Below are 24266 nucleotides of genomic sequence, written 5' to 3'. Positions count from 1 at the left end.
AGATGGAGTATCCCTCTGTTGCCCGGGCTAAAGTGGAGTAGCATGATCTTGGCTCACTGCAACCTCCGTCTCCCGGGTTCAAGCAATTCTTCCTGCCTCAGCCTCCCAAGTAGCTGGGATTACAGGTGCCCGCCACCACCCCCAGCTAATTTTTTGTATTTTTAGTAGAGACGGGGTTTCACCATGTTGGCCAGGCTGGTTTTAAACTCCTGACCTCAAGTGATCTGCCTGCCTCAGCCTCCCAAAGTGCTGGGATTACAGGCGTGAGCCATCACGCCTGGCCTCTCCTGCCATTTCTATGCCTGCTTCTAGATTAAACTAGACCAGGTGAAGGCCCCCCACCGCCACCCCAAGTGAAAGGCCAAGGGCTTCTCCCCACACCCTGGTTTGCATCAGTTTGGAATGTTGAGCTCAGATCCAATCACTACTCATCTGTTCATATCCTATCTGTCATCACACATGTCCTATATATCTGGAAACAATTACATGACTGATCCGGAGTTTCAGGTATGCATCAGATGTGTGCTTTCCAAATGCCTGCATCTCAAAGACTAGGAAGGCAATGAGAACAGTCTTCTGAGGGTGTAAAAAGAGGGACCCAGGCTGGGGCAATGGGACTGAGGGGACTATATAGATGAGTCTTCCTTGCTGTGTTTCTGTAGTTTTGACTTGGCCAGAAATGTTTTCCATCTGAATGAGAAAAACCATATATTTGCATAACCAAAACATCGGTGCAATATATTAAGCAGAGGCCTCCTCGACCTACTGGCCAGTTGCGGTTGCCACTATGCCAGAAACTCAGAAGTGGTTGCTTAGGTTGTTGACCGCAGCAACCTCTAAAGCCCTCAGGGCACCCAAGAGTATCACAAAACAGAGAGGACGGGTGATGGAGATTTCCCAGGCTTCTAGCCTTACTGCCACCCAGTGATAGAAGAGTAAGTAGCAAAGGAAAATTTTTTTTCACCACTCAATGCGTGGCAGTTATCATCTCCTTGCTCTGAGATCTAGGATGCCTCAGGGTACCTAGGCTGGAGGAGGTGGCAGCTACAGTTCATTGTCATCGATTGATTCATTCATTCTTAAGAAGTGTCTGTTGACTATCTACTCAGTTCCAAGCACTTTTCTTGATGCTGGACAGTGAACAGGACAAAACTTCTCCTTCACTCCATCCACTCCCTCTGTCACTTGGAGGATGGACAACAAATACATAAACACAGAAATCAAATAAGACAAATGCAATGGTGAAAAGAAACCCGTGCACGTGACATGATAGTTGTGATGGTTCAGGGGTAGGGAGCGGGGTTACTTTACCCATTACTTTAGTAGATGACAGTTGAGCAGCCATGGGGAAAACTGGGGGAGGTTAGAGACAGGAAAGTGGTCCAGGCAGAAGGAAAGCCCATGAGAAGGTCCTGAGGCAGAAAAAGCTTGGCACATCTGTGGGACAGACAGAGGCTATGGCAGAGCAAGCCGAGGGAGACAGGTGCTCCCAGGTCTAGGTGATGGGCTGGGCTGGTTTCCTCCAGGGCCTGGAATTCTGAGTGCCTTGGAAAGCCGTCAAGGAGTTTGGGTGGAGGAGAGACACAATCTAATGTGTATCACTCTCTGGCTGCTTTACTGGAGTGGGGCAAGAGCAGAGCTGGAAGGATGGCCGGGGGTTCACTGCAGTGTGGGGAGGAGACATTCGCTGCCCAGGAGGGTTGGCTGCAGAGGCTGTTCCTCTTTTCTCCCAGCTACAAACTCCAGCCCTGAGCAGACTGCAGAGGGTTCCTCTATCTGAGTATGGGTTCAAATGCAACTGTCAGGCACCTTGGTGGATCTCCCATTCCTCTGTCCTCATGTATGTAAGATCTCCCTCCCAGGGTTGCTGTTGATGAGATGTCTGGTAATAGACGCAGGTGGCAGCTGTTGTTAATATCACCTTTATTCCTTACCTGATCCCCATAATTGTATTGTCGACATTGATTTTCATCAACCTTTATTCAGCAAATATTTGTTAAGCACCTACTCTTCTTCTCCTGCGTCCTGTACCACCACTAGAAGCAGCTGTATGATGCAAATCAGGAAGGGACTCCTTCCCACCTAATGGGATAGCTCATCCTGCCCCCAGTGAACTCCAAAAAATGCTTTCTGTGCCCTCTTTGCAGGCCTTTTACTGAAATATTATGCGATATTTAAATAAAACATCAGCATGAGCTAATTGGAAGGCTGAGGAGGGAGGATCACCTTGAAGCCAGAAGTTCACGTCCAGCCGGGGCAAATAAGGAGACCTCATCTCTAAAAATGTTTAAAAATTAGTGGGGTGTGGTGGTGTGTGCCTGAAGTCCTAGCTACTTGGGAGGCTGAGGTGGGAGGAGCCCTTGAAATCAGGAGCTGGAGCCTGCGGTGAGCCACTGCATTCCAGCCTGGGCAACAGAGCAAGACCTTGTTTCAGAAAAAAAGAACAACAATAACATAACGACAAAAAACACAAAACACCAGCACTGGCATTCGGAGTCCTGACCAGAAGCATGTGATTCAGGAGCAAGCCCACCCTGGACGTGGTCCTGGCCTGGGTGAGGATTGAGGCTGGCATCCACTCACAGGGCAGCACCTGGAACCTGTCCAGCATCTGAAGAGGGCTTCATCTGGCACAGAACAATTGCAGCGTTTCACTGGGGAAGAGCGACGCTTCCTCTCTCACCCTCATGTCCAGGGCTGGTGACAGAGAGGACAAAGGGCAACCGACAGTGGCTTTTGCCTCTGCATTTAGCTTTCATTATACAGTTCTTGACTTCAGAAAGACAGTTCATTTATTCTTAGTTCCCAGAAGCCAAAATGAATTCTGCACCAGAAAAAAAAAAAAAGTTCTGAAAATTATCTTCATTGCTGAAGATTCTATCAGGAAATTACCAAAAGGAGAAAAATAGTACCTGGGAGAGTCCTGAGTGCTCCAGCCAGTGAGAAGAAGGTGGAGAAAGCAAAAGAAGTGGGAGCCCTTCGCTGGCTTCCCAGAGACTGGGAGCCACATGGATGTGGTTTCCCTGCAACAGAAGGCTAAGGGTAAGCTGCAAAGTCTGAGAACCCACTGGGAAGACAGCACTGAACTAGGAATATGGCGAGTGTTCCAGCTGGTTTGTAGAAGCTGACTTCAGAGCCAATTTATGCAAATCTTGATTTGTTTAAAACTACATTCATCACTGGCTTGTTTCAGTGGCCAGGCTGGCCTGTGGAAGTTCCTCACGCTGCAAAACACTGGGGGCAGCCCAGGCACAGCTTGGTAGGTAATAGTTGAAGAAGAAGGAGGAGGAGGAAGAGGCGGAAGGAAGCAAGGAGGGAGGAGGTAAAGAAGAAGAAAGGAAAGAAAGAGGAATTGGAGGAGCAGGAGGAGGAGGAGGAGACAACAGAGATAATGGTGTGAGCAGAGGAAATTTGATGAAAGGACCCAGAACCCTAAAGATTAAGTTTTAATCTTGCTAAAATGTATCATCTTGGCTATACTTTGCAACAATGAAACAAGCTCATCTCTCATGGAGGATGGCCCTCTGTAGCCAGAGACCCAGGGGACCTGCCTAAAGCAAGTCTTTCAGACTCAGCTGAAGAGGTCACTCTGGAGAAGTGCAGGTTATCAAACAGACCACCATCTTTTTTTTTTTTTTTTTTTTTTTTTAAAGGAACAGTGACCTGGTCTGTATAAGAAAGTGATACTCTGTGTTTGTAGCCACATGTGAGCTGCACTGAGAAATTGCCTCTGTGCCCAGAGAAGGAAGGAGTACCACCTTCTTCATCTATCCCATCCTATATTTTCACTGTTGCAGAGGAGGGTTTGATGTGAGACATGCAAAAAATGACAAGGGAGGGACAAAGTAATAAACCTATCTGATGTGCTCCAAGTGGATTCTCTCTGTTTTCCACATTTAAAAGATATAAGTGATGTGAGCAAGCATTAATTCCTCAAGCAAGGTTTGATACTCGGTTCCAGAGATCACCATATCAAAGGCAAGCAAAGTAAGAGTCTTAGGGTCGGGTGTACTGTCAGGAGCATGGGCACTGCACACGGGAGTGAGCACAGAGTGGTCCTGGTGTACTGTCAGGAGCATGGGCACTGCACACAGGAGTGAGCACAGAGTGGTCCTGGTGTACTGTCAGGAGCATGGGCACTGCACACGGGAGTGAGCACAGAGTGGTCCTGGTGTACTGTGAGGAGCATGGGCACTGCACACGGGAGTGAGCACAGAGTGGTCCTGGTGTACTGTCAGGAGCATGGGCAGTGCACACGGGAGTGAGCACAGAGTGGTCCTGGTGTACTGTCAGGAGCATGGGGAGCCACACGGATCAGACCCCGAAATTAGCCCTACCTGCAATGCGGCCTTTAGTACAATCCTAGACAAGCTGAACCTTAAGATTCAGGTTTAATTTGTGCAAAACTAAAAGGCATAAATTATTGGTATAGGATAATCTATTGCATTATCTTCTAAAGGTAACGAGATTGTACATCTTACCCCTAGCACACACATACACACACAAACACACACACACCAGCCCCAAGAAAATATATTATAGAAGAAAGGTCAATGGCTCTGTTCCTCTTTCTTTAGAATTATAAGATAAGCCTGTTACATATCCTGAATCATTGGTCCCATTCTATGTACATGCAAAAGAAGTTCAAAGGCTGACTTTGACAAAGGGTGTTTGGAGAAGGATGATAAAATATGTCTGATAAAACAAACACAAAAGACTTTAGCAATAAAGACCTACAAATTGGGAAAGCAGGACTTGGGCAGCAGGGTGTGAAACTGTGTTATCTACAGCTTCAGCACAAAAAGATAGTGGCTTGGAGCAGAAGTCTTTATCTGGCCTTCACAAGAATGGAGATTGCACCTCCCCCGACCCCCCTGTCCACAAAACCCAGGAAACACCTTGCAGAGTTGATGCAATATTTGCTATCCCAGCCCTTGGTGACAGTTAAAATAGTGTTACAACATAAAATTGAGCAACGACCTTGCTGTATCATCCAAGACTATGTTTTACACTACTTTTTTTCCCTGAGGACATTTTGCACATTTTTTAGTTCTTCCCTTACTTTCAGTTCAGATCATTAATGGGAAGAAACATTGTCTCTTCTTCCTTTCCAATACAATTTAAAAATACCTTCCTGATTGACACTTCAGGAAGAAGATTAATAATATTTACCCTTTTGCATCTCATTGCATTATTTCTTGAGAATTTCAAAGAATTCTCTGTATCTCTTCTTGGAGATGTATCATTACTCTGTTCGAATGACTTTTTTGGGGCTGGTGTTTAATTTATGTGATTGCAATCAGGAAACCACTTTGAAAGGGAAGAAATCCATTTAGCTTTGCATGAGTTGTAAATTTTCTGTAAATAAAATTTCACAAGACCCTCCCTTTTTTAAAGAAGTAGCAAAACGGCTGTTGGAGGAGTGGCAGGGCATGGGGGTGGACCACAGATTCACAGGTCAGGGGGTCCCAGATCAGCCACTGTTTCAGGAGCTTAGAGGAGCCACTCACTTTTCAGAGCCTCCTTTTCTCTCTGTAAACTAAATGGATTGGACAAAATGTTTGCTAAGAATATTTTCACCTCTAAACAAAATGACCCAATGTTTGCTAAGACTCTTTTCACCTCTGAACAAAATGACCCAATGCTATTCCACAGAAGGATGGATGGCCTTCAAAACAGCTTCACTCTGTTTTATTTCATAATAATCCTTCACCTCTGATGACTGCGTTTAGCTTGACAAGGCACTTCGGCAGTTATGATTTAATTTGGTTTTCTTGATAACTTTTAAATGGCATGATTTTAGACTTGGCAAAGGTGGAAGCGGAGGCACAGAAAGGTCAGGAGAACTTCAGAGAGTCACAGGGAGCCAAACACCAAGTCAAGGAGCAAATTGAGTACTAAGAAAACAAGACATTTTAGGCTAGAGGCTTGCAAACTTTTTGAATAACAAGAAACAGTAAGAAGTAAATAGTATGCCAGGGCTCAGGGGAGATACATCAATCAAAAAAAGAGCTTCAGGAAGCAGTATTCACCCTTACTACTGATGAAGCACTCTATTTTTCAGTTATTCTGTTCTATTTCTTCTTCTTACCTTGCTTTTGTTATTATTATTATTAACTACCAATCTATGAGTCACAACCTATGGTTTAGAAGTCACTGTTTAGAAACTTTTCACATGGCAGCATACTTCTTTTTGCTAAATTAGAAGTCTAGATCTCCTTCTCCGTGCCCCTTACCTGTGGGCAAATGCTAAGTGGGATTCTCCTGTTTAGGGTTTCTTGCTGTCAAGAGCCCCAAAGACTGTACACCAGGAAAGTGCTGTCCTTAGAGTCAAGGTTTTCACTGAAGGGGGCACATGACCCTCCTGGCTGACTTTGAATACATGATCAAGTCCTCATAAATAATGAATACTAATGACAATATCAAAACACCTATTTCCATTGTACATTCACTAAAGTCAGAGGGAGAATTGGGGCTGCTCCCACAAAAGGGCATGTGACTCTCTAAATAAAGATCTTTAATGCATTTTATATTTAAACCATAAGGCCATGGGCTCAAACCCAAACTGAGATGGGCTCTGTTTCTTAAGTACTATTCTGGAAAGGCATTGAAATATTTATCCATCTATCTGGGTTCTGTGTTTCTAAAGCAGTTCCTTTCCTTGTACTACACTCCAGAGTGGGCCTGTTTGCAAATCCCTTTTAACTGGAGAGTGGCTGTCCTTCAGAAGCAAAAGGAGTCCTTTAGGAAAGTCATTGTCTATGAAACGTATTCAATGAGGACTATAAAGAACAGCCTTTTTTAATTTAAATGCATGTAATTCAAAGATTGTCTACTCTGTGCACTGACTGGGTCAAATTCTCACTTTCACTGCTCCATCTCTATGTGGCCTTGGGCAAGTTGTCTAACCTCTTTAAGCCTTAGGGGATAATTGTTCCTAAATTAATAGTATTAGCAAAAGGATTAAATGAGATAATGCACAGAAAGCCCTTGCCCCAATGTCTGAAGCTCAGAATAGCTCAGTAAATGTTAAGGACCTCTACTATTTGTCCACTAAAATTTGCTCAGTTCTTATAACCCTATTAGCATAAATAAGGCTTTTGCTTTTGAGGAATCCATTCCACAGCTTTCTCTGTCCTCATGGACTAGCAACATTTAATGGATTCCTAGTGACGAACCAACCCAGTTTCTTAAACCCCCAAACCTGTCAAAACCCAGCATAACCCAAATCTAATCCATTCGTAGGCTGCTGTTCTGCTATCCAGTCTCTTCCTGGTATGATAAACTGTTTTCTTGACCAACAAAGCCAATAGTATATACACTTATATATTAGTTTTAAAAAATAGAAAAGTACCACATTTACTTTTGAAAATCCAAAACTTTGTCTCAAAGGGGAATTCAGGTTATTTTCAGAAATACTGAATCTCCTTTCCTTTTGTTCATAGCAAAATAAACAGAGCACCAGGAGAGAGGACTCTTGTTTTATAGGTTGCTATAGAGGAGTTATGTGAGGTATACACTGAGGTATACATACTCAGGGCTTCAACACTTAAAATTTTTAAGGATCAGTAAAGAGAGGATGCTTTTTTCTAGAGAAGTTTTTATTTTTAGGTTCCGTAGGGGGAAAAGCTACGTGATAAGTTTCAGATGATCCAGCATTTTCTAGATATTTATCCCACACTTAATTTTTTTAGATCCAGATATTTCAAGCTTAGTAAAAACCAAGGAAGTATTAACTTTTGTTGTATCCATTCTCTATAATTGAAGAACCAATGTGCTTTTATGCTTCCGTATAACTTCCTACTTTGTATCCAAATTTCCTAATTTTACTCATAAGCATTCTAGAACACTTTAAAGATGACAAGTTAACAGAATAACATTCTGGCTAAAGAAGTTTTTCTCTTGCTCTTTACCTTAAGGCAGTATCACGTCTTCACTAAAGGAATGTCTTTTGGGGAGAGTGTGATTAATTAAATCTGTGTTTACCATGATCAGAAAAGAGCATCATACACAACGGTGAAAATAAAGCTTACATATAACATTATTTCCTTCTCATTCCCAGTAACAGAGGGGTTAACCTGAAGTCTTAATCCATTTCCACTCTAATTGGGAAAGGTGGGGGATGGGGAAATCATTTAGGTAGCAAAATGAAAATTGCTAGCCTGGATATGCCTGAGGCAAAAAGAAAAGAAATGAATTCTCTTGTGAGCGTGATTAGTGAGGGGGAAGAAATATCTACATCTTGCACTTCATTTCATGTTGTCGTTCAATTTGCCAGTGTTAAATAATGACCTCCAGGGCAGTGGGTGAATTGGGAGAAGGGGGCGTGCAGGTCTCCTAGAGTGAGTTCACTGTGCACGGTGTCTGGGCACTGTGTGTCCATCATTCAGCTCAATCAGGACCCGACTCAATTGGACAGCTCAGCTCCCAGGTGTAGAGGTTTGCAGACTAAAAGTGGAGCCCCCGCTGGCGTATTTGGTAAAGTTTTCTTCTTTCCTCCTTAGAAGTCCATTTCACTATTTGGTGTCTTTGGTTAAAGAGAGGGCTAAACAAAATGATTTCTATTTTAGAAACTTTACTATTTCTGCATTAAGGAAAAAGACTTGATCTAGAATATTTTTCTCTAAAACGTGAGATGCTTCCTAAACCGAGAAGTTGACAATTACAGAACTTCCTAAAACAGAATACTTTTGAAAAAATCTTAGAGCCCACATTTATATAAATATTTGCTGCAGGCCCCCCTTGAGAACTTACCTAAAAGTGCTGTATCAACCAATAATACATTTTAAATTCTCCTCAAAATGGGTATCTTCACATGCATTTGAATTGTTAAGATAACTAGAAAAGAAAAAAATGGGAGTGTGCTATGTAGTTACTCAAGATTAGTGCACTAATTGGTCAGTGGTTCAACTAGAAATGACCTATAATTTATTTTTTGGCTCATTTGTGGTACTATTTTGGTGTTCATCTGTTTCTTTGCTCTGGCTGTTTTCAAAACAACCTACTCTGCAAAAATATGTGATAACACTTTTCAAGTGTTGTTTGTATGTTTCTAATAATTTTTGGATGATCTCTGAATATAGCTTTCATTGCACATGTAAATATAAATTAAAAATTAGCTATCAAGTCATATCTATTTTCAGATGTTTTAGTTTAATTTTATTAAAAACATCTTTCCACTCTTTCTCTCTACCTTTCAAAAAGATAACTACAGAAATAGCACCATTTTTTAATTAAAAAATTCTAGCAAAATTTACCTTTTTAGAATATAGGTTTAAATGGTAGTATTTTTCTAAGCAAGTCCAAAACAATCATATAAAAAAAGTTTAAATCTCACTTAACTATTGTTTGAGAGGTAGACAATGATGTTTTATGAGAAGGCTCCACAAAAAATGTTTACTATTCCATTTCAATGTATTATCCATAAAAATGGTATCATTTATTGAATATCAATTGTATAATATTAATAATGTAACCTGAAAATATGTAACCATTACAATACAGATCTTAGCAGTTTCATGAAATTTAGAAAATGTAATTATGTAGTCAGAGAATAGGATTATTACTTCTATTGTTGCTTTTTCCAGCTATTTTTTATTTCAGACTACAACATGAAATTTTAAAGTTTTTGTAGACTATGGCAATTTCATGACCCCACAAGAAAGCAGGATAGTGATAGTCTTAGCCAACTGTTTCTTATAAAAGTCTGTTTTCCAAATTTGAAGATAACAGGATTAATATGAAAGTATTTGCCATCTTATCCGAGTGCCTATAGAATACTCTAAGGCTGATATTTGGCAATTTATTATTTAATTGACAAATGTAGATATCTCAGCACTTTCCTCACGATGAAGACCTTGTAAGTAAGACTAAGATCAAGGTCTTACTCTGGATTCTTGAGTAGACTTTCTATGTCCCAAAACAAATAGGTGATTCGGCATCCAAAATGTTGCTAAAGCTTCTATATTCCCTTTCTAAGGAATTCTGCTATGTTTATGGGAAATTTCTCTATAGTCTATATGGGATCATAAATAGGAAAAATTTTATTTTAGTAAAAAAGTCACAAATTTGAGGTAGTAACAGTTGTAATAATAATAATGAACTTTATCTGTTTATTGCATAGGAATTAAACTATGTTGTACGTCCATAGTATTTTTTGAACTATTATTTTGTAATATCATACATAGTGAAACTTCACTAATTTTATGGGCATGGAGTAAACAGAAGTAATGAAAGAGCTGAATTTTAATATTTTTAATGATTATAATAATAAATTATTTTGGATAACACTGAGTAACTATGTGTCTATTCTCAATCACCACGTAAATTATAGAATATGATAGCGATGTATCTCTGATTTTCTAGAAGATGCAGAATCTCAGAGTTATTTTTCTGTGTATACTTGTTTTAAATCATATCTTCTTGAATCTGCTTTTTAAAACAGGCAATACTTATGTGAAATTAGAGAAACCCTGTATGAAATGGGAAAGTCCTTAAAATGTCCTATCTCTAGTTGATTCTGGGTCCTCTTTTTCCTTCAGCCCCTTCCTACTCGAAACCCAAGTTCACTCTAGCCATATGCTGACATGGGTAAGAACCAGACCCGGGCCGATTTCCCACAATTCCAAGTGGCATTTGCATAAATGTTCCTGGAGCTGGAAAGCCCACCTTGTCCAAGCCTCTTGTTTTGTGGATGAGGACGCTGAGGCTGGGGCAAGGTAAGTAAGTAACTTGCTCACATGGCTAGTAACAAACTTCCTACAGGTTCCTCTACCTTATGAGATAGTGAGTACTCCTGCACTCAAATATATTGGGGTTCATGTTAATTGCGTGAATGAATCCAGTCATCAATAACTCTAAATCTTAAATTTTGAATTTGGAATCTGAGTGAATGATTACCTAGCTATTATTTGAAGATAATATGTGTGTGTGTGTGAATCTCATATATACCTTTATATAGAATATATATGTATTTATGTCTTTATAATATATATTAATGTCTTTACTCCAAGTATCCAAGAATTAGTTGTCCATGTAGAAATTTGCTGTGTCAGCCAGCTTTGGGGAATTTCCTTTGCCTGTCCTGTACCCACCATTGTCCACATTTAAGGTCTAACATAGACCTACCTACTGCTCTACCAGCTCACTAAGGGTCATCTTATCAAGCTGGTCTGCAGTTAATCCCCTACCCTCCTCCCTTCAAGAACCAATTAAAATGACTCCGTTATTTTTGAACACAAAAGTTGCATAAGGAAAAAATACTTTCTATTTCATAATTCTCCTAGTGAAAGAGTAAATTATAAACACAAAGAATCCAAATAAATGATTCTGTTTGGGAAGGAGCATTTGCTGTGGGATAGCATGTGGGACATGAGGAACAGGACCCCTGCTTTTAATTCATACATTCATTCATTTCTTTTTTACTCAACTTAGAAAAATCATGTCACATTTCTAATTCATTGTGGTGGAAATAGCTTTAAATATATTAACTAAAATGCCTCAAATAAAGCAGATTACAAAAGAAAGCAGACTCCAGAAGTATTAGCAACTTTATAGACTCTGCATCTATCATCCACCAGGAAATCTTATTGGTGTGACATTCGCCAATTAAGGAACTGAAAGCCATGGACAAGTCCCTAAACTCCCCTCCCTGGAGCGCAATTTTCAGATGCTCCACTTGGATACTTTCCCACAATGCTTAGCTGAAGGATATCACTCAAAGAGAAGACTGGTTTCATGTGGAGAGTGACTTCTCAGTGTATCTCTTAAAACATAATCTCTGTCTGTAGCTGACGGAACCAAAGAGAATGTAGAGAAGGGCCCACACCAAAGAGAATGTGGAGAAGGGCCCACACCCTTTCAGGGTCCACACATTGGCCCCTTAACCTCTGTCTTCAACCCATAGGACTAACAGATAGAAACTGGTATTTTTATTATTATTATTATTATTATTTATTTTTGCGACGGATCTGGCTCTGTCCCCCAGGTTGGAGTGCAGTGGTGCCATCTCAGCTCACTGCAACCTCCACCTTCCGAGTTCAAGCGATTCTCCTGCCTTAGCCTCTCGAGTAGCTGGGACTACAGGCATGCGCCGCCACCACACCCAGCTACTTTTTTTATTTTCAGTAGAGACGGGGTTTCACCATGTTGGCCGGGCTGGTCTCGAACTCTTGACCTCATGATCCGCCCGCTTCTGCCTCCCAAAGTGCTGGGATTACAGGCGTGAGCCACCGTGACCAGCCAGAAACTGGTATCTTTGGCCAAAAGAGACACTTGGACCTTCAGGGGTTCCCAGCAGCCCCTTAAGAACCAACACAGGAAAGTAGGGGCAGTGGTTTCTGTTGTGAACCTCTCCCCACATTCCCGCTCCTTGGTTATTTCTTCTGATGAGGATGGATTCCATAGCTTAGACCATTAGACCAGTAGCTCCCTCACTGAACTGATCTATTACTGTGTTTTATCTGGTAGATTGCTAGCAAACTGAAACACTGATGGTTTTTTGAAAAATTTATATGCTATATTTCAAAATAAACCTGTTTATAGGAATTCCTATTTGAGAGTGAGTATCGTTTAACCAATTGGAAATTCTATTTTAAAATCATGGCCTATTAAAAATAGAACCTCCAATTTCTGATCCATAATGCTTATATTTAAAAATACATCAGGTGTGTTTCATAGGGAACTGGTTTTGCTGGAAAAGAAAGGGACAGGAGATGCTTTTGTAATATTGTTTCCGAGCTCAAGGAAACCAAAGCACTGTTTTATAGGCTGAGGCATGCATGACTGGTGAATGTTAAGTGGAAATGAACAATGCGTGAGATTAACTTGTGGCCATCCATGGCTGTAAAGATGCATTAGTGGTGTTGTCAGTGGTTAGTAGGCCTTTGCAACTCAGTTATTGCTGCTGAGTATGTGTGTTCTTCCACCTTTGAGTCAATTAAGTCATGCTGTGATAAAAATTCTGAACTTTGCTTCAGGACAGCTCAGAGGGAAAACATGAGTCAAGGAAGATGCACTATTTAGTGGTCCTCACTAACAGCAGTTTAAAAACAGCTCACTCAAGCACTAGCAGACTAGTAGCAAAATTGCTATCCAGGGCGAATTGTGTTTTGAGTGGTTCCTGTAGAACTGTACTGTCCAATATGGTAGCCACTAGCCACAAATGAGTATTGACCACTTGCAATATGGCTAAACCAAATTGAGATGCGCTATAAATGTAAAATACACACAGACTTTTGAAGACATAGTACAGAAACAAAAGAAAAATGTAAAATAGCTCATTAATAATTTTCATATTGATTACATGTTCAAATGACAATGTTTTCAACAGATTGGGTTAAATAAAACATATTAAAATTTATTTTGCCCATTACTTTTTTTAATGTGGCTACTAGAAAATCTTAAATTATGTATATGACTCTTATTATATTTCTATTGGATGCGCTGCTCTAGAATAAGAAAGAATGTCCACATAGTTTTTGTTTGTTTTTTGTAGAGATGGGGTCTTGCTATGTTGCCCAGGCTGGTCTCAAACTCCTGTGCTCAAGCAATCATCCAGCCTTGGCCTTCCAAAGCACTGGAGTTAGAAGCTCGAGCCTCTGAACTCAGCCTGTCCTAATGGTTTAAAGGCAACTTGTCAGGATCTAATAAGGAAATTTGACTGGTAATATAATGTTTTGACCACGTTGCAAGCTGCTGGCTACAACTGGGCACTCTGCAGGCAAACTGCATGGACTTAGAATGGGTGGGCCGATTACTAAATCTTAAGTGTCCTCATTTGTAAAGTGAAGGGAGTAATGATGGACCACTCTCTGCTCAAGAATTAAATGGGATAATGTATGTAAAGCAGCTCCTTGTGAGGCCTGATAGAAGATGTACTGGTGACTTCTATTACCATACTTGTCTTGGTCAGCTCAGGCTGCTGTAACAAAATACCACAGACTGGGTGGCTTAAACAGCAGACATGTATTTCCTCACAGCTCTGGAGGTTGGGAAGTCTGAGATCAGGGTACCAGCATGATTGGGTTCGGTGGAGGGAGGGAGGGAGAGAGAGGGAAAGAGAGAGAGAGAGAGAGATCAATCTGGTCTTTTCTTACAAGAGCATTAATCCCATCATGAGGACCCCAGCCTCACAACTTCATCTTAATCTAATCACCTCCGACATATCCTACTCATAGCAGCACATAGAGGATTAGGGCTTCAACGTGAATTTTGGAGGGATACAAACATTCAGGCCATAACAACAGCTTAAAAAGTCCAATCGCCACTGGGCGTGGTAGCTCACACCTGTAATCTCAACACTTTATGAGGCCGAGGTGGGCAGATCACTTGAGGTCAGAAGTTCGAGACCAGCTTGGACAACATGATGAAACCCCATCTTTACAAAAAATACAAAAAGTACCTGGGCATGGTGGCACGTGCCAGTAGTCCCAACTACTCAGGAAGCTGAGGCAGGAGAATCACTTGAACCCAGGAGGTAGAGGTTGCAGTGAGTGGAGAATCACGCCACTGCACTCCAGCCTGGGTGACAGAGTGAGACTCTGTCTTAAAAAAAAATAAAAAGTTCTATCTGAGATACTGGATCCTCTAACTCTGAGTGCAGACCTTGAACCAGCGGCAGTGGCAACACTGGGAGCTTATGGGAAACCAAGAATCTCAGGCTTCTTCCCAGACCTGCTGAGGCAGAATCTGTAGTTAACCAGATTTGCAGGGGCTCAGGTACGCATTCACTTTCTGCAGTGCTGCCCAGGGAATTTAAAGGTGAGTAAAACACAGCCTCGCTGGCAAGGTGTTCACAATCCACTGGTGTGTTTGTGTGGGAATGAGACTGAATCCAGAGAGATGAAGACAATTATCTGGTGGGCTGTTAGGAGGCTCAATAAAAAACACCCCTGCTCTCCAGTGATCCACAATCAACAGTGAGATGACAAATGAGTCAAGCAGATGGAGATAAAAATACCATCTTTGTCACTGATAGAACTTCTGGAGAGCATGGCTTAGGTATGTGGCTTCCTGCCACTGAGCTCCAGAAATAGGGAGACTCACTCACCAATACCCAAGCAGTGTCTCCCCAAAAGAATAAGGAGAGGGAAAGAGCATGCCCAGGGTACTTGTTTTCTTATTGCTGTCAAACGAGCAAATTGCCAAGCTTAGCAGCTTAAACAAATTTAGCCCACAGTTCTGCAGGTCAGAAATCTGGTGGTGCTGTACTAGATTCTCTGCTCAGAGCTTCATAAGGCCAAAAATCCAGGGGTTGGCTAACCTGAGCCCTTACCTGAAGGCTTTAGGGAGAAATTCACCTCCAAGCTCATGCAGGTGGTTGGCAGAATGCAATTCCATGGGCTGTAGCATGGTGGCCCTCATTTCCTTGCTGGCTGTCAATCAGGGGTCACCCTCAGCATCTAGAGACTGCCCTCTAGTTCTTGCAAGTGCCTGCTCTGTCTTCCAGCTACAATGCTGACTTCACTTCTGCCCCAGCCTGAGAAAACACCATGTTTGTAATGGTCTCCTGTGATTAGATTAGGGCTACCAGGAAAATCTCTCTGTTGCATGAGTCAAAGCCAACTGATTAGTAACCTTAATTACATATGCAAAAAAAATCTCTTTTTTTCCATGTAACATAACCAGAGCATGACAGCTCATCATATTCCCAGCCCCAGGGATTAGGGTGGAAAGTTTGAGGGGTTCATTTTATGCTTCTGCCTTCTACAACCGGTTTCTGCTTCCAACGCTACTAACTAGGTAATTCAATCTTTTATGGTGGAGGAGGAATGAGGGTGTAAAAAGAGGTCAAGAGTTTTACACTAAGGAATGTTGTTCCACATAAAAACCTGAAGCCAGGGAATGGGTGGTTCCACCACTTCCTCTCACCCGCCCCACCACCCAATATATTTAAATAGCTATAACCCCAAATACATTATAATTCAGGTCACACAAGAGATGTGGAAACAATGATGAAGCATGTGATTGGTCTTTGAGAGGCAATTTCACCTGAGGCAGAAGGATCTGCCCCCCTCCAAGATGAGGACAGGAAGGGTGGCTCTTAATCCTGCAGAACTGTGCTAAAGACCTTGCATTGAATTCCAGATGCCCAGGAGAACACAGTCAGCAGAACTATGGTGCAGGACACTAATCTGGAAGTACTGTATACAATTAGCAGGAACCCCCTTTTTCGGAGATCTTTGTAAGAAATCTGCAGAGAGGTAATGAGAACTTGAACCAGAATGATGTCAACAGGAATTGAAAGGTGGGGGCCGAATTGTTATCAACCAAAGAAATGAAAAAGAGATCTTGGCAACAGACTGGATGAGGGCAAAGATCAATCCATGGATCCAAGTCTGGAAACTGGGAGAATGATGGTCATGTGGGGAAAACAAGAGGAAGACCTGGGTTGAAGTGGAAACTGATGAATTTTATTTTCAGTAAAATACACGTGGCAAACACTAATTTTCTCAGGTTGCTTCCATCTTTCACACATGCACACATATACATACACAAATACCTCTCAACATTGGTCTTTCCGTCCTCCTGCTACCTCACCAGTTTCCCTCCCTCCTCCAACAAGTTTCATTCTCTCCTTCCCTACATCCCATTCGCTTTCTACTCTCTGCCCATTTCTGCTGCTGCCACTCAACTGAAGCTCCTTTGGCAAAGGTTACATGGCACTCTCTGTAGACAAATTCAGTGGAATATTTTCATATTTTCAGTCCTTGTTTTCATGGCCCCTTTGTGGCCTTTGGGACATGGTTTTCCTCCAAAGCTGACATTTTCCTTTATTCTTTCCTTTTCTTTTTTTTTTTTTTTATAAGATAGAGTCTCATCCTGTCTCCTACCCTGGAGTGCAATGGTGCAATCCTGGCTCACTGCAACCTCTGCCTCCTGGGTTCTAGTGATTCTCCTGCCTCAGCCTCCCAAATAGCTGGGATTACAGGTGTCCACCGCCATGTCTGACTAATTTTTGTATTTTTAGTAGAGACAGGGTTTTACCATGTTGGTCAGGCTGGTCTCGAACACCTGACCTTAGGTGATCCACCTGCCTTGGCCTCCCAAAGTGCTGGGATTACAGGCGTGAGCCACCAAGCCTGGCTGCATTTTCCTTTACTCTTATTACTTATTTTCTCCTCTTTCTTTTCCTAGCTCCATCTCCTTGGTTGCTCCCTCTTCTGCTCACCCTGGAATGTTGATAATCCCAGAACCTGTGAATGGTCTCTTCTCCTGGAAATAGTCTCTGAAACTACCATACAGTTTGATTGTACCCTAGATACAATCTGAAACTACGATAGGTATTCTAAGGATGTTCAGCTTATTATTTCTACATGAAACCTCTCCCCAGAATTCCTGTTTTCCCCACCAGCACCTCCTATTCTGTTCTGGGCATCCAAAGCTCAGAGAGACATCACCATGTCTCTCTCTAAACCCACTGTTTCTGGTCTTTTCTACTACTATTAAAGGACAGATGCTGGGGAGACTCCTCCCCTTCCCTCACCTCAATCCTCTCTTCTATCTCCATTGCTTCTACCTTAATCCAGATCCTTATGACCCCTTGTCTGACAACTGCAGTAGCTCTCCACTCCTCATCTCTACCCCCTCCAACTCACCGAGCTGTTGTTGACAGACTTATTTTTCTAATATATATATTAATTTTGTTATTTCCCAGTTTGGCTTTGACAGATCAATTTTCCCGCATGTTGAAGTTCACATTTCCTCAGGTTGCATGTGCTTCCAATGACCTGTGTCCATGTATTTGTGAACTGCTGCACTCCCTCCCCCACTCCCCATCCTGGTCTCAAACCTATGCCCCAACTGTACTGGAACTGACACACTGATGTGTTTCATAAACTCACACCCTTACTCATGATGCTTATTCAGCCCAGAGCACCATCTCCCCACCCCACCGTCACCTCCCTAAACCCCTCCTCTAGCTCTTTGAACCACCTAAAAATCTACCCAACCTCCAAAAGTCAAGTCAAAAATAACCTCTGCTAGGAAGGAAGTCTTTCCTGAGCCCACCAGGGGCTGCTGGCCCCTCTTCCTCTTATATTCCCTCCCACCAGTTCCTGGGACCCTGGCCATGTGTCCACCAACAGCCATGACACTTCTTTACTCTCATCTGTTTGGCGTTTGTCATCAGTGAGCCTAGCACCTTGCCTGGGACAGAGGAAGCGTTCAAGGAATGCTGAAGGCAGGTGAATCAAATACCTTGTATCTAGGAAAGTCCTAAAGATGCCCTTTTGAACTAGTGGAGGTGGGAAAAGACTAAAACACCATTTTATATTATTATCAGTGTAAAAGCTTCTCAGCCAAATGGACCTTGGCTTTCTCCTCAAACTCTGTGGATGACAGAAATGACATTAAAATCTGACTCCTAACAATATGAGGTTTGCATGTGAAGAATTTCCAAGATATTTTCTGATCTAGACCCTGAGACAGGGGAGGATAAAAGTGAAAGATGAGATCAATTTTTTAGAACTCTACCAAGGATAGCCACAAAAATAAATCATCATTATCAAAAAGGAACATAGTTTACCATGCATGTGGACCTATATGTAGATATGAGTGAGTGTGTGTGTGTGTGTGTGTGTGTGTGTGTGTGTGTGTGTGTGTAGGTCAAGAGTGATGTGAATTTGGGCAAGTTTCCTGAACTCTCCAAGGGTGAGGTTTCTTATCTGTAAAATAGGGGTAGCAATGATGTTCTTGTGAGGATTAAATCAGGCAAAGTATATAAAAGCACTTCACCCATTGCCTGGCATATAATTACATTCAATGGGGGATGTAGGGAAGAGAGAGCGAGCGAGCATGGGAGCTAGCACACTGGAGGATGAGCTACCAGATTCATTGTTCACTGTCTTAAACACACACAACCTCCCCTCTCTTGCAGTTTGGGTTCTGGCATCTTTAACAGTTTCACGGGCAAATCACTTCAAACCTCCACAGGTGCTACTTCACCTGGGCAGCAGTTTCTCACCCCCTACCCCTTCCCCCTCCCCAATTTAACCACACTTGCTGTGTTCTCTAGGCTGCTGATACACAACAAACTAAGAAAGTTTTTAATAGTTACCAGTCACAGTTTTCAAAATCCACTCATTTTTGCCCTTGTTTTTGGGTTTAAAAAATCCTGGCTTTTTCCTCAGAATTGCTGAACTATTAGGTGTGTAGATGAACTTGTTTTTTCTTGCTCTCCTACTCCAATTTCTTAGACTCAGACATGGAAAAGCTACTCTGGGTCTCAAGAGATAATTTCCAGGGTGCGTGGTTCCGCTGGTGTGCTGTCTGGTCAGTCTTACCGTTGTGGATTCCACACCCTCACCCCACTGCCCCAACACCTATTAAAGCTGAGCTGATGTAACTTCACGATACGTTTGTTATTTCTTATCATTCACAATTAGTGCAAATGATTATTTCTCTGCCTTGCTCTTTAAAAAGAGAAGTCTTCACGGAGTCATTTTATCTACTTGGGAACCACAATCTCGGTTTTTTGTTTTTTTTTTTTGGATGCTCCTTTGAGACTATACATATTTAATTCCTTTAATATTTCATCATAGAGCAGTCCTTCAGAACCTCTTATTTTAGTTGTTCCTTTTACTTTGGCAAAAATATAAGAACAAAGAAGCTGCAAATCTTGTTTTCCTGCCTATTTAAACAGCATCTAGAAATCTGAAATAATTGTCTTCTTTCTTATTTTAAATGTTGTTTTTTTTTTAACAGCATACTAAATATTGTGGCATGGAGTTGAAAGCTTTAGGTCTGCAGCATTTGAAATGCTCAAATCCTGTCTTTGAAGAACAGTATTTCCTCTTTGTGACTCTGTGCTGTTATCAATATACAAGGCTGATAGAGTAATTTCAAATTCACAACATTATATGTAGATATTCAAAGAAAAGAAAAAGAGCTTCATGTGACTTGCTTAATGGGTTTACCTATAGTTGTAAATGTATACAGTAAGTGATCCATATTTGGGAATTATCATGTAACAATTATTTCTAATAATAATTGATATAATCTATTAGAACTTGCGAGAGGTTTCAATGTAAATAATTTGCCTGCCTAGCAGAGAGAAGGGAAGGAGAGTAAGCAGGGGAAAATGTTTCTAAAATGTCCTGTCATTGAAAGTAAATGATCATAAATGTTTTTGCATTAAGTTAGGGTTTGGTTTTAATTTTACCTTGAATTCTAATGTTCCTACACCTTCCAAATATATTTTAAATCTTCATTAAAGAAATCACATTTTAATCACAGAGCTTAAAAGAGGTGATTCTACGACAGATATTCAATATTAGCTAGCGAAGGAGAACATTGGTTGAAGGTACCTAAAACCACGTGCATAAGGAAGAGTTTATTTCTTATTTGGTGATTTACTATTTCAAGTCATTTTTGTGTCAAAGCTATAAAAATCTCCCGTGCTAAAAAGTGTGAGAAGAAATGAGCTAGCAAAAAAAAAAAAAAAAAAAAAAAGGTCGGGGGAAAGTTAATTTTTAAACTTGCATTACTTTTATTTTCCTACTTTCTGTTATTTCAGAATGCATACTTGGAATGAATCCTTCTAGAGACGTCCACGGTATGTTAAATTCCAAGTTATATTTTTAAATAAAATACACACCTTCATATATGTGTATATGATTTTATATCTATGTATCTCTATGTATAACTTGAGATATAATTTAACCAAATAATTAAGGCTGTTTGCTGATTGCACTATACTTAAAAGCAGTTCTCCATATTGTAAATGTTATACCATATAAAATATTTCAATGAAAGCTTAAATGATACCCTCAGTTCTACAGTGTTTACCATAGGTGCATTCTGCTGCTATTAAATGCCTCTATACAACTCTCTAAAAACAAAACAGAGCTTGGCTTCCCACACAGCCCAGCTTATTACCTGTGTTATAGCAGTGGTAATGCAAGATTTTTATGAGAGTCAAATGTTTACTAAGCATTCGTAAGTTTTAAAAAGATTAATTTTAAAATGTCCTCAGCTTGCTACTTGTGAGGTACACAATGGGTTTATGAAGTGAAAGTGAAATAATCACACATTAACCATAGTATCCCACAGAAACATTCAGATACAGGAAGGATGTAATGGAAGAACTAAGGGCTCTCCTACCCCCTCTCATAGTAATTAGATTTGAAAAGTGAAGTAATCTCAAAGCCACTTCAGAAGAAAAAACTGTTCAATTAAATTCCAATGTTCAAAACTGGATAGTGTGTATGGCAGGTGATTTGTACATACATGTTACTCTTCATCAAAATTGTTTTCCATCCCTGTGACATCAATACAAACTGCAGCTATTTGGTTCCAAACCATAGCAAGATACATTCTATTTTTTAAAATGTAAATGGTCATTTAAAATAGAAATAATTCTTTCAGACGTATTGCATTTTTACAAATGTGATTTTGGAAATATATTGCTCGCAAAGGGTAATTTTAAGAGAATTGTTGAGATTCTGATCCCATCTTTATGCATATTTTGGGGAGGCGTTTGAAAGAGCAAAAATGTAAAAGATTTAGTTATCTTCTGAGACCACCTATAGTTCTTTACCTAAAGTTGTAGAAGAAAAACGTCAATGCACTGTTACTGTTTTCCAATGAAATTATTTTTCTTCCAACTAACCAAGTAGTACTTTTTAAATCCACTGCGAAAATTTACATTTCATTCCTGTTGTGAGCCTTTCTCAATTCTCCTCCCTCCCTCTCCCCGCAACAAACTTTGGAAAAATCTGTCACGTAGCATCCGCCCAACGTATGGCTTCGTTGTATTTTTTTAAAATTTTGCATTATGACAAAAGTAAATTCTAGCATTACTCCAGGGAAACACTGGGAATGAACCTGGTAATGTTTCCTTTCCTTTCTCCCTTAGGCAAAGGAAGGGGAATTCTGTATTGTCGCTAAAATGAGCGCTCTTGGTGGAAAGAAATTCCTCACTTCGTACACGCTGTGGCTGTCCTTGAAAGTGCAGGCTCCGTAAAATGCCCGGCCGACTAAGGGGTTCCCTGTCCCCGGAGCCCCTGCCTCTTTCCATTCATTTTAGATCCTTAGTAAGGAAGGGCAGAGGTTGGTCTGTTTCTTGTTTTCAAGAGCGAACCGCGCTGCGCAGTTAACAGCCTGCGCCGCTCCCGGGAAACCCAAATGTCCCGCGATCCCATCGAGTCAAGGAGCAAAAGCTGTGATTGCTATCAGCTTTTTGTCGGGCTTCAAACTCGGGATTTATCGGTAGAAACTCCTAGCTGAGCAGCTCCCACGACGCTGCCTCTGAAGGCTAAACTCGGTGCATGCAAGGCTGGGACCAACTTTCCTTACTCGATAAGGGAACTTGACTCCCTCCTGGGAGACCGCAGCCCGAGTCCAACTCGCAGCCCTCCTCGCGGGGTTTAGGGTTTTACGCAAGCGGCCCGAGACCCAGAGGAGCCTCCCTGGACCTTTCCGAGGGGCAAATCACCCGAGTCTGCTATTTCCCCTGGAGTCAAAGCCTACTTTTGGAGCCGCCACACCCTCGTGCTCCCTCCCGCATCTCGAGGGTCCCGGGGGGATGCACTTGGGGATGGCCTCAGGAGCCCTGGGTGGGATCTCGGGGAAATGCATTGGAGACCAGGCGAAAAGGTCTCCCTTGCCCAGAACCTGCCTCTAGAGCGGGCCGCGTCCGAACCCACAGGCAAAGGCGCTGCGGCCCCTGCGGGCGGGCGGGCGCGCGCGCGCGATGCACTCTGCTCAGGGACAGAGTTAGAAAGTGGACGTTTGGGCGGGTGGGGGTGGGGGGGAATTACAACTGGAATTAGGCTTAAAAAAATCACTTTAAAATAAAAACGTAGTAAGTTTTCTTTCCGAGACTCCAGGTTCCTTAAAACAAAACTGAATTCGGGTGCTGGCAGTGCCCAGGGGGAGCGGAGGCCGGAGGAGGTTGAGGCCGTGGGCCGCCCGCCTTAGCCCCGGAAGCCCGGGCTCCTGAAGCACAGACAGCCAAAAGCGAGCCGAGTCAGGCCCCAGGAACAGGGGCTTCGGGAAGAGACCCCGACCGGGCCGCACAGCGGGGAGTCCCGGTCCGAGGGTCCCCACCCGGCCGGCTGCGACTCTATATTGGAACCTCGGAAACGCGCCGTGGCCGTTCCAGCTCAAGTGGGCTCTGGGGCGGCTGCCTGTCTTTTCTCCTCGAACTCTAGTTCTTCCCGGGCGACCCGAAGGCCACGAGGCGGGCCGCACAGCCCCGCGCCGTCGGGGACGTTCCGGGAGCTCCGGGAGCTGCGCGCGGCGTCCAGGGAGGGCGGCTGCTGCCCCCTGGCGTCCGCCAGAGCCCCCGGCGCGTCCCGACAGCTCCGCGCAGTCCGGGCCCGCCCGGGAAAGGCCTCCACGCCAGCCAACCCCGGCCCCCTCCTGCGTCCAGGCCCGCGGCAACGCCCGGGGACAGTCCCTGCGCGGCAGCGGCCACAGCACCCTAGCCCTGGGGGAGGGAGAAGCGGGCGTGAGGGGCCCCGTGAGGTCGGCGAGGGACCCCCGCGCGGGGGAGCTTAATTAAGGGGCTCCGCGGGGACCACAAAGCAGCCCGCGGTGGAGCGGGGCCGGGATCCGGGGACTGGGTTGCAGCCCCGGGGTGGATGAGAGGCCCCGGGAGGTGCAGGGCTCGGCAGGGAGGACGTGGAGGGACTCGTGGGGACGGGAGCAGCCTCCGCTGGGAGGGAGCCCCGCCGGGTGGGGTCGGAGTTGGCCGCGCACGTCGGGCCGGGGGCGGGGCCCTCCGAGCTCCGCGAAAATGCCCGCAGCACCGAGGGGACCGGCGCAGGGGGAAGCGGCCGCCCGCACGCGAAGCCGGGGTGGGTTCCGCACCTGGGGCCGCTCGAGCGCGCGGGGGCGGGGAGAGGAGCGGGGGCCGCTTCCGGGGAGCCGGAGGGAAGACGCGGGGCCCGGGCAGGCTGTCCGGCCGCTGCGGGGGCCGGCGCTACGAGGCCCGGGAGCAAGCCGCGCGGCTGCTTTCAACTTTCCTTCCAGCCGCGCGTTCTTGGGGTCTTTCCTGACTAGGAAACTCCTCGCGGGCCGCTGGCGCACGCAGCAAGTGAGACGCGCGGAGGGATCGAGCCGCGGCCCAGGCGCAGCGGTAAAAAACACCCATTACAGAAACCGACCCGAGGGAAGACGCTGAGAGCAAACGGCACGCGCGGACGCCGTCCGGCTTCATGCAGGGAATCAGCGCCGCTTCGCCGCAGCTGCCAGCCGGACGGTGCAGGAGCGCGGAGTGGCTCCCCCGGGCCCCGCGGCCGAATCGCACCCCCGCCCTGGAA

The 24266-nt window shown here is 43.5% G+C and overlaps 1 protein-coding gene across 8 annotated transcripts in view; it reads left to right on the top strand.

Moving 5' to 3' along the window:
• RUNX1 (RUNX family transcription factor 1) overlaps positions 1-24266 on the top strand; it is a 260885-nt gene that overhangs the window by 135255 nt on the left and 101364 nt on the right. For 4 of the 8 annotated variants that reach the window (XM_002830660.6, XM_054542480.2, XM_063720879.1 and 1 more), the window contains exon 3: positions 20516-20554. The exons of 3 other annotated variants lie outside the window; for them this stretch is intronic. In XM_002830660.6, coding sequence (XP_002830706.5) covers positions 20516-20554 — 39 coding nt within the window. Of the gene's footprint in view, positions 1-20515; positions 20555-23511; positions 23802-24266 lie in introns of those variants that run through there. One more of the 8 variants, XM_063720880.1, reaches the window with a different exon arrangement.

This window comes from Pongo abelii, chromosome 22 (assembly GCF_028885655.2).
Source record: "Pongo abelii isolate AG06213 chromosome 22, NHGRI_mPonAbe1-v2.0_pri, whole genome shotgun sequence".
Lineage (NCBI taxonomy): Eukaryota > Metazoa > Chordata > Mammalia > Primates > Hominidae > Pongo > Pongo abelii.
The sequence above is the reverse complement of the archived record's forward strand: the minus strand, read 5'-3'. Positions and strand labels throughout refer to the sequence as shown.